General features: G+C 34.9%; 1 protein-coding gene across 1 annotated transcript; it reads right to left on the bottom strand.

Moving 5' to 3' along the window:
- Positions 1-397: 397 nt before the first annotated feature.
- On the bottom strand, positions 398-7,832 carry LOC146160552 (lysosomal protective protein-like). The gene is made up of 10 exons (XM_083385875.1): positions 7,652-7,832; positions 7,205-7,316; positions 6,605-6,742; positions 6,377-6,535; positions 6,166-6,257; positions 4,116-4,212; positions 3,616-3,783; positions 3,159-3,313; positions 1,799-2,054; positions 398-1,042 (listed from the first exon to the last, which is right to left on the bottom strand). The coding sequence occupies exons 1-10, from the start codon at positions 7,807-7,809 to the stop codon at positions 959-961; spliced, it is 1,419 nt and encodes a 472-aa protein (XP_083242001.1). The 5' UTR covers positions 7,810-7,832; the 3' UTR covers positions 398-958.
- Between the last annotated feature and the right edge of the window lie 3,457 nt (positions 7,833-11,289).

Raw genomic sequence — 11,289 nt, 5'->3', positions numbered from 1 at the left:
AGGGGTTCTTAAATTTTTTTACCGCAGACTCCTAAAAATTTCTGTTTCCGATCAAAAAAATGTGAAAGCGCAATGTCTAATCAGTGCAAAAGTTTTATTTTGAATTTAACACTTTTCTTTAAAAAATGATTACTTTTTAAATATAAACTAATATTTTAATTAAAGCTTCATGGACCCCCTATCAGTATTCACGTAGGCCTACCCCCGAAGGGTCCATGGACCCCAGTTTAAAAACCCCAGCTTTATTTCGTTGTCATGAAGTAAGGTTTTTTGAAACCACTGAAGGCAATGGTATCAAAACCAGTAATTCCCATACCTGGGCAACGTCGGGTATTTCGTCTGATTGGTTGTAATAACAAACTATTTGTTAAGCTACTACTAATCACAACAGTTATTCAGGTTTATACTTCGAAGTGAATTTATTAAGTTCATTTGTAGGCTAACAATCGCAAATGTAACAAACAAATAAACATATATCTGTTTTTAATGATTTTAAATAAAAATTTCCTACCAAAAACATGAATTGCAAGCAGACAAAAATCAAATATTGCACTCATCATAGTTTAACTTCGTTTTCCACAAATTATGAAAGTGATAAACAACGCTTGAAACTGATTTAGTAAACAGTGATAGTAGGTGTTTAAGGTTTTTAATTTACCTAGCGAAATAGATCAAAGTTGCTTTATTGTTTGTAAAATATCTATTTATAAATAAAGATATCGATGATGAATTCACACAATGCAAAACAAGACGCTTCAGTTAAAAAGGCTTATTATTCATAAATTTGATGAACATGGGGAATGCATAATTGCATAAGTTGGACAGTGATAGTAAGTGTTTTAAGGCTTTTAATTTACCTAGCAAAATAGATCAAAGTTGCTTTATTGTTTGTAAAATATCTATTTATAAATCAAGATATCACTGATGAATTTAGACAATGCAAAACAAGGCGCTTCAGTTAAAAAGGCTTATTATTCAGAAATTTGTCGAACATGGAGAATGCATAGGTAGGTGCCCACTGTGGAACCATGTGGCCAGCACCCTGAAAAACAAAACAACAAACAACTGTTATGTGAATTTTACATTAAAAGCAATCTAAAGTGTTATTCACAATATGGTTTTATTATTTTTACAACAAGGGACAATGCCAGTTATGAGAATCAAACAAAAGCACTACCAAAGGAAGTACTCCGTAAGGCACGTTAATAACGTTAAACCTTTGTTAGAGCACACCTACCAAAAATGCTCACAAAGCGAAAAGAAATGGGCAGTCGAGAAAGGAGGAACGTTCTAACTTTAAATGTCGTAAAGGTACGAAATATTGACGCTCGTTTATTAGAGAACATTGAAGCTGTCATCAATGTAACGCTAAAATTGTTATTTTGTGCATAACGTCATTGTTGTAGTCAAAAAATAAAAATCAATGAAACTAAAACGTCAAAAAGATGGGGCATTGCTTTTCAGATATTCAGGTCAAAACTTGCTTAAGTGTTCGAAATCTGAATTCGAATTTACTAAGCGAATTTAGAAATCCTAATTTCCAATTTGCTAAGCGGGTTAACCAAACCGAGTGAGTTTTTAATAATGTAATCACGATCGGAGGATTTTGTTTAACTTTTGGTATTTTCTTTTTTAAACAACACTGACTAAGTTGCCTGCCATGTCGGTGTCGGCGTTGGATACATAATGTGGAAGTTATAATATTGGCTAGTTAAAACTTAGGAATGAGTTCAACGAAATCACAACAGTCAATTCAAATATTCATTTACCCCATAATTTCAGTTATGACACTACTTACCCGAATTGTGGTGTACGTAAGCTGGCCGAACTGCTTGGCGAACCCGGCCACCTGACCTTCGACATACCAGGGACCTCGGCCCTTAGTAACCTCCTGTTTAAGGCTTTCCACAAACCACTCGTCGCCAAGAAAGTTGCACGCCATATCTGTGTCGCCGTTGTAAAGTAGAATGCGGAAGTTGGGATTCTTGAGCAGTTGGAAATACTGCGCTGTCATATTCTCGTAAACCGTTACATACTCTCCGTTCACTGCATCACTGGTATTTAAGAAAATAAAGATTGTTATGCAAAGTTTTTTTTACAATGCGGAACTTAGTCCGTATTTAAAAAAGTACATTACAGACTTTTCAGGTCAGACAAAGAGACAAACTATAAGTTGCGATTTCCAATAACACTGCTTGTCAATAATTTGCCACATTACCATTGCTTATCAAATCTTTGCACTAGTGACCAATGTGCAGCGTGCCCCGAGTGTAACACTATGTTGAAACAGTAACGTTTAAACAAGGAGTGAGTCGAACCGTTGGGACTTTCCCGGTTCAGGTTCGGATCAGAAATTTTCTCGGAATTTTGGTCTGGAGCAAATTCAAAAGTTGTAAATAATTGAAGAGAATAATAATTTAATTGTAACTAGTATTTAATCCAAGTTTCATGACGTATTGAAACAAACAAGCAGCTTATTATGGGAATATTAGAAAAACAAAATGCAACTTTGTTTTTTATCCAAATCCTATGCTAAACGAAGGCTTGAGTCGAGGGTGCAAATATACTTTGCAGATAACAAACTAAACGGAAGTTCCCACTGCTGTGCTGTGCGTTTTGCGCCAAGTATTTCTGTTTTTGTACATCGCGTTTTTACTTGTGTTTTCGTCTTCTGTTGTAGCATGATAAAATTGGGTTAACGGATAAAGGTATCCTGTACTTTATCATGTAGTGATCGCTAATCAATTATTTTTAACATATTTTGCAAAAGACGTCAAATTTTCTCAAATAACTTGACTTTTTAAAATAAACGTTGTTACATCATGCTGGAGTGAATCGCTTTTTTGTTAGGTTCGGGTTGGTTGAGATTTAGCGTTTTTCTGAAAGGTTTAGCTTTTTTTCTAAACGTGTAGTTGCAGTTCGGCTTCTTAAAATTTTACAAAAATCGGTTCAGTTTCGGTTAAGGTTCGGACAAAATTGAGCCAAAACCAGTTGATGTTTCGGTTCAATTCCAACTCCCTGGTTTAAATTGTTTAAAGTAAACCAGTTAATAACGCAAACATTTCAACACAGAAAGATCAAAGACGCAATAGCCAAATGATAAAATTTAGCTGAAAAGTTGATGAATGTAAAGTTACAAAGTTTTGTTTTAATTTCACCTGCACACATTCCAATCTGGTAGGCTTGGTTTAATATGCAGAGAACTCCGTACATCTGGCTTATTTAACCAATTTATTTCAGCGGTTGAGTTAATGCATGGTGGAGTAACTCCAACACTCTTCAGCGGCCTTTGATGAAATAACTTTGCCATTTTCTAAAAAAATATAAGATTTTTTTAGAACAACTTAATTTTTAGGATGATAGTGAGTTTATTTTTTACTTAAAAATGCGAGCAGCCCTCCGTGTTTTATTATGTCACATGATGACCAGTAACATCACGAGACCAGACTTTAAACAGCATGTGATACGTGATGACAAATACAAATAAAGTTTAACAGCCATAGAGGTACAATAAATCAATTAGCAAGTTTATAGGACTTAAAATTCAAACAACTTGCTTTACAACAACTCCTTATGTACACAGAAAAATTCTCTGCAAAAAAACTGTTTTTTCACCTGTCCAGAAAGTAATATTTGGTTTTGGACCTTGCTGTTACTTGTAAACAAGTTCCTCATGTTGATATTGTACCTTTGTGTGTTCGTTCCAGGATTACCATAGCAATCCAAATATAAAGCATATTCATTAAGGCCACTATTGTACACCAAATTCATTGCTTGTGCTACCTATAAAAAATTATAATTTAGTGTACGAAAGAAGTGCAAAACTGATCATGATGCAATAATAATTAATAATTATTTATAGAAAAAGTTCGTTTTTACTTGCATTTAAGTACATTTATACATTTTAAGCATTGGTATTATATTATTTTTCAAGTATGTCAGTGAATGGCCTTCCATCTGAGTTTTTAAATTGGTTGGATTGAAAGCAAAATATATACTTCTGTAAAAATATTAAATAAATATCCAAATAGGCATTAGTTAAGTAAAGTCAAAATATTATGTTATTTTTCCTTCTGTAATTTATTTAGGCCAAAAAAATATTTTATCATATTTACTGCAGTTTTGCATTCTGTGTTTGAATTGCTTGAGAAATGACAGTTCTCTTGGGATTCAGCTCCATTGCAACAATGTTGTGTAAGCATCTTCCAGAGACTTTTATATAAAAATTTTAAAACATATAAGAAAATGATTGCAACAAGGATAGCAGTGGCACCACCCATTAGATTTAGGCACTTTCTTCAGGAGGTATCATAAAAATGCCTTAAGCTCTCGCCGACATGTTTACGAAATCCTGCTAATGGTGCAAGAATCTTCTAAAAACACCAGACAAGTTGAGGAGGCTCAAATAAATGCTAGCTTCAAACCCATTAATAATGAACAAAAATGGCTTGACCTAATAAATGCTAGCATCAATATTTTAAAAATGATTTTTGCTCTTTTTTACTTAAAGTCATTTTTATTGATTGTTTTTTTTTTAATTGCAACGGTTGGCTTCCACAATGCTTTACTTGTCCATAACAGTTGGTTTAAAATAGTTGCATGCTTCTTGCTTTTTATTTTGTTAAGTTTTTAGCTACTTATGATGCTCATAGGAGTTAAATATATTCATAAGTATCATTCAAATTGATTTTTAGTTTACTGAGTTTTGCACTTTCACCATTTTGATTCAGGCATATTTTTTTAATCCAAAAATTCTGATTATATTGCACATCTACAAATTGACTTAAAAAAATCTGTTGTTAAAACATCAATAATATTGTCAAACATTGTAAAATAATTGTTTTTATTTTAGCAGGCTGTGCAGTTGTAGATTATGTGATTCAGTAGGAATCAAATACATGCATATTCCTGCATACCAAACCACTTTAAGTGATAAAGATGTTGTCAGTTGCTGCTTACATTTACTTAAATTGCATTTGTTTAGCATGTAAATGATTGAGCTAAATAACGGTAAAGTGGGCTGTCAGGTAAAGAGGTAAATAGGCACTAAATTAAAGAAGTGATTAATAGGAATTAGGGATGCTCAAAGTAGAATATCGAATCCAATTCTGCCATTTATTTCGGGTAATTGGAACCGATATAATTTAATGTTTTACCGCGGATTGTTGCGCCTAATTGCACAAACGCGTGTGGTAAGTTGGCCTGTCGCCGCGGCGACCAATTTATAGTGCTTGCTTTAAATGTAACCTCGTAGTGCAGTGTCAGCGTTTTTTCGGGCGACCAATTACCGCGTCTCGCGATAACGTTCGTCTAATAATTAAGTGTCAATCAAGCGTTATTGGGCGAGCGGCTAACGTGTAATGTCAGTGTGGAGTTCGCAATTTCCCTAAATGCGTTAAGTTGCAAAAGTAACATAGCGTTGCAAAACGTGCTGGCCGTCCACAAAATGCGCTATGGGGTTACTTCAGGTCAACTTTAGGCCAATATTCAGGGAAGTTATGCAGTTATGCACAACGTAATTGTCAAGAATTCGTTATGTCAATAATAACTTTGTATTCTTTGCAGTACATCATTTGACTGCATAACAGATCATGTTAGTCAAAAAAGAAGCAATAAGACTTAACAATGCTTTCAAAATCAGGACCGAATTGCTTAAGACTTCTGTGTGGAGTGTTGCATTTTCTCACTATTGGCAAAAATATAAGTTTTGGACACAACCTGGACAGTTGACATATTACAGTTTACAGAACGGCTTCAGATGACAGTCGTCAAGAATGTTAAACATATGAGAGAGTTTTTTAATTATAATGTACACATGTTAGAAAATTGTTTGGGCGATTTATTGCTGTGATTGTGGGCCCTGTAGGGTAGATTAAGATTAATCCCTTCCCCAAACAAAATCGAGGTTAAATAATTTAATAAAAATATACTAGGATTCGCTATTCTGGATTCGTTATTCTAGATTCAAAACCTATTATTCTAGAATACCTTGGGATTCTACTTTGAACATCCCTAAATTAGGAATATTGGTTTACGAAAATGTTTTTTTTTATAATTTTAATTAATAAATTGTTTTTTAATTTTTTAATTCAACATGTAGTCCTTTTTAAACTTTGATATGAAAAAGGTGCTTCATATATTAAAATACAGTATGAAACTACCAACCTTGTTCCAAAAAGTCCATGATAATAAGCAAAGAAAATAAGAGAATCGTCATTCATAGAAAAGCTGCTTAACCCATTGCCAACAGCCATACCCTAAAAAAATAACAATTTGTAAATACACTAGGTTTTGTACATTTATATTAAGTTGGACCATTTGCAGTAAACAATTTAAAATCCGTGGTAAATATGCTTTAACATGTACAATATCAAACCTGAAAGTTAATTTTTGCAGACCCTTGCATTATTTGAACAGCTAAAGTTGGAAGGTAAATGCCTCCATAACTTTCACCAGTGATAAAAAAGGGATTAGTTTGAAATTCGGAAAACTTCTTAAAGAAATCAACCAATGCATTGTAGTTGTCCAAAGAAACCTATAGGAAAGAATAAGTTACTGAAAATGTAATTTATACAAAAAACATAGAAAAGAAAAAAAATTGAACCTCATTGTCATTTGTTTTTACGGCACCAGTGTCATCATAAGAATACCCAACACCAGCAGGCGATTCAAGATAAAGAACATTGGCAATCTTATTCCAGCTGTAAGGATTGCTATATAGAGTTTCTCCATCATCATTAACCTGTAAATGAGAAAAATGTCAATATCTTACCTTTATTAAAATAAAAAAAACGTTGTTCCTATTTTTCTCTTTCCATAATATGTAAGCAATAACCCTTGGATTTCTTAGGAGGCCAAAATATATAGTGATATGTCTGCTTTTTATAATTTGCTAAAATTTTAAATCCTTTGTTATATAATCTCATTGGGTATACCCATATTTTAATTTCCCCGTGATAATAAAATAAACAACAATATTCAACTTGATTTCCATATTATAACTTTTTTTTTTTGGATTAAACTGTCCAACATTGAACAAAAAATGTTAAAAGCTGCTTAAAAAATATTTCAGTTAAAAGAAAAAGCTTAAATTACCATGTAAACACTCCCCTAAATAACAAATGAAAGCCTTAACATGATGACAAAAATATTAAAAAAACAACATAAATTTGTTTTGCAAATAGCTTTTACAAACATTTATTACATGATAAGGTCCATTTTCTGATAGGTAGCCATCAAGTGAACTGCATCCTGGGCCTCCATTCAACCAAAGAACCACAGGATCATTCGCCGGGTCATTTTGAGATTCTACAAACCTGAAACAATAAAAATGGCAACATGTTTAAGATACAAACAGCATTATTTTTTAATAGGTACTATCTTTTTGAGCCTTACTATTTCAAGTGCATGATGAACTAAGCTTCCCTGAATAAATACCACACAAAATGCTCGTTCTGTGTCAAATTTAAGCCATTTTAGTGTTTTAGGTCAAAATTTAGAATATTACCATTTTTATCTGAATCTTATTTATGTCCTGAAAAATAATGGCCCTTGTTATGAAAGCTATATAAAACCTAGAATCAATGTAATACTCTGTACAAAATAGTTGTTCTAAGTTTCTAACAAATTATACAATCCACAATCAAGTTACCAATAATGAAAGTGCTTTGTGCTTGTCGCATCCAGGTAGCCAGAATATTGTTTGAAAGATGGGAGACTCTTTAATCCAGGCAAATGGTTTATCAAATCCCCTGCTATTGATGCAGACGAAAATGCAAAGCAACATGCAGCAACAAAAACAGGCAGCATCTCTAATACTGTTGAACTGTCAATATCCTATGCAAATTACAAGTTAAATTTTTAAGGTTAAAATAAGAATGTGACTTTAATTAGAACACTGATGATTTTACAAAGATTTGCTATAAAAGATGATGTAGGAATAGTATTTGTAAGTGTCATAGTGGCCCAGTCTGCATTTCATGGCACTTTCAAGATCTCGGGTCCACAGTTCCATATTTTGAGGTGTGCACACAATTGTTTTAGAAATGTATCGGGCGTGCAACTGCCCCAGAATGCAGACTGGACTGGATAGCGGTTAACTTGAAATGATATTAGTTACATACACATTTAAAACCGACAAAAAACAAGCTTGCACAAACATGGATACAAGTAAAAAATCTACTCAAACAACATTCCCAAAAAAGTAACTTGCGTGATTGCATCCATGCAGCTGTTTTTCACGCATGGAAATTATGGCAGATCTGGTGGGTAAACAGTCCAAAAAATTGGGGTGACGGGGTTTCGTAAAGAGATTTGCTACATAACTTGATTAGTGTGACGTTATCATGAAAGCATAAAATGTCGTCATGACTGTCAAGCAACAGCTACAACACAAATGCTTCATGATTACCAATTAATATATGCTCAAACGCTATTTCGACGTCTTACACCACACAGTATGTTCGGCAGACAGATTTGCCCGCACATTCGACGTTATGCGAACGTCCGTATATGCGAGATCGGCTTGCCAACCTTAACATCAGGGTTGGTAGCCGATGTCGCATATACGGGCGGCTGTAGGTCGCATATACGGGCGGAGATGTAGCATATACGGGCGTTCGCATAATGTCGCATATACGGGCGAATTTCTCTAATGAACATACTATGTGGTGTAAGGCGACGAAATTGTGTTCTATCATATTTTAGTTGGCCAATATGAAGTGTTTGTGTTGCCTGATGCAAATAGCCATTCCGTTACTTATAATTTCGCTTCTTCGGCTTCAAAGTCGAGCAGCTGATCCACTGGTGGATGACAGTACCGCTTGACGCACAGCTAGGATATGCAAACTGGTCAAACGGCTGACGGAAAAATCTGTACTTTTTTATTGAACCAAGAAAGGTAAGGCGCAATTTAGCGTATACAACATTGTTGCTGATTAAATGATTAATAGCGTTTTGGGTTATGAATAGTTTGGGCGCTGGTCAGAGGCGTATCTAGGGGGTTGCGGGGGGTACATATGTCCCCGGGCGCCAAGGTAAAGGGGCGCCAAAATGAGGACTACAAATTTTTCACAACAAGGGCAAAAAAACCGACCACAAGCAAGATAGCACCAGCGGCTGTGGCAGACGTCATCTAAAACGCCACCCACACCCAGACTGATGCTGTTACCAGCCATCACAGCAGCCAAGATACTGATTCTGCATGCAGTTGGTTTCGTCTAACTTAGTGGTTCTTAACCTTTAGCCTATTAAACCACGCCCCCTTTGGTAATTGTCCTGCGCTTTGCGCCCCCTACGAAAAGCAATTCGGTATTTTCGAATTACATATTATTTGGACAACATAAAAAAGAGTAAATGTGTATCGTTGGCCGCACGTAGCGCGAAAAAGTTCTGTTAAACACGCAATGGTACTTACAGAGACTTTGTGCTAAATACAACTGTCAACAAAACAGGAAAAAAAACAAGAAAATAAACGAGAACTTTTTTGAAGTTTCAATCGTCAATTTGGAAAAAAAAACGGAGTTTGTACAGGCGTAATAGTGGAGCCCAACCCAATTGTTTTTAAGAAGAAATTGTGCGCGTTATGAAGAATGTATTTGAACATGAGATGTCAAACACGTTTTTTCACGACTAAAAGACCTGAACAATAAATTTGGATATTTGCTGGACGTTAAAGACTGTTCTATCTGACACAGATGGGGATGCAATGTGTCGAAATTGTGCAGATTTTGCAAATTTCTACGACACGAACATCAATGGCAACGATCTTTTCATTGAAATTGGTGATTGCCGAATGCTGCTCAGTAACTGAACTGAAGCGCTACCAAAAACTCCTTTCGAGTTTCTTGGTTTTATTGTGTTTTATGGAGATGACGTATTTCCGAATCTGCGAATTCCACTACAAATTCTGTTAACAATAGCAGTTTCAATTGCAAGCTGTGAGCGGTCGTTCAGCAAATTGAAACTTATTTTGTCTTATCTGCGTGCATCAATGGGACAGGATCGTCTCAGTAATCTTGCTATTCTTAGCGTTGAACGAGAAACATTGGAAACACCAGATTTCGATGACGTGATTAACCAGTTAGCGACAGAAAAATCAAGAAAAATAATCTATAGTTGTAAATCATTCATGTTTGACAGTGACTAAGTGAGTCATGATTGCTTTTAGGAAGTTTTAGTTAAGATATAAATTTGAATTTCATACACGAGCGAACACAAAAATTTCAATTTGCTTGAACAATAAATTACATGCAGTATGATGGTAGCATAGCCTAACGACATAACCGCATGCAATGCTCTACTTCCAAGCGAGTACGATGTTTCGCTTTTAATATTATGCTCATTGCGCTTAATCCCGCTTCACAAAGCCATGTGGTTAAAACGAAATGAGTAGGCTTAGTTTAATACCATATTTAGGCAGAGTCGGGTACTTTGATATTGCATAAACGAACTACATAAAAAGCGTGTTATTGCTGCATCTGTTGTCAGAATTAGAATTACAAAGCCTATCTGCAAACCACGTTCGTTACGTTTAATAACAAATTTGACTTTTTGAAAAATTAACCCATTTATAACGCATTAAAAGTATGTCCCAACAAAACAATTTGCGAAAGTTCGATATTCGCTGGGCTAAATCAAATAAATCTAGTTTTTGTCGAATGTCACTTTAGTTTAGCTGATTTAGCGGCTTTTACGAGCTTAATAAGCAATTTTATGTAGAAAATGCACTCAGTTACGTTTAATAGTGGGACGTCATAAAGAAAACGAAATAAATAATTCGTACTAAAACAGCAGGAATATGGTGAGGTATGGCGACCCCACTTGGGGTCGCAACCCACAGGTTGGAGAACACTGCTCTACACCACCATTTTGTTTCTTTGGTGTGCACAAGAAACAAGTGGTCAAAATTTGAATGTAAACTGCAGGGGGAACATACATTATAATAATACTTGACCAATCCAAACCCAAACGCTAACCCACACTAAATAACGTGCGTTGATTGGCGCAGAATCCTACCAATTTTTTTCTTTTTTTAGGTAAATGTACAGTAGCAAACTTCAGTTGTCAAACTTAAATTCCACAAGTCACAGTAAAGCTAGGTATGTTATTCCAAAAGTTCAAAGAATTCTCTTAATAAATTGCACAGCAGGGGGTATTATCGTGCAAGCGGCGACACCTGGCATTTTTATCTCAGGTTAATCGTCGTTAGCTTTGTGTTTGCATTTTGCCCGAATTTTAGATTATGATATGTTGCACTTGCCAGGTCTACCGTAATATTGAACACACCGC

This window comes from Ascidiella aspersa, chromosome 3, assembly GCF_963924565.1.
Source record: "Ascidiella aspersa chromosome 3, kaAscAspe10.2, whole genome shotgun sequence".
Classification (NCBI taxonomy): domain Eukaryota; kingdom Metazoa; phylum Chordata; class Ascidiacea; order Phlebobranchia; family Ascidiidae; genus Ascidiella; species Ascidiella aspersa.
Note: the sequence above shows the minus strand (reverse complement) of the source record. Positions and strands in the feature narration are given on the sequence as shown.

Bases quoted from the DNA above. Each gene is read 5' to 3' on its own strand.
- LOC146160552 (XM_083385875.1), bottom strand. From the start codon at position 7,809: ATGCTGCCTGTTTTTGTTGCTGCATGTTGCTTTGCATTTTCGTCTGCA. The intron at 6,258-6,376 runs GTTTGATATTGT...TTATTTTTTTAG, and splicing joins CTGCAAAAATTAACTTTCAG to GGTATGGCTGTTGGCAATGG. The intron at 4,213-6,165 runs GTTGGTAGTTTC...TTTATATAAAAG, and splicing joins CATGGACTTTTTGGAACAAG to TCTCTGGAAGATGCTTACAC.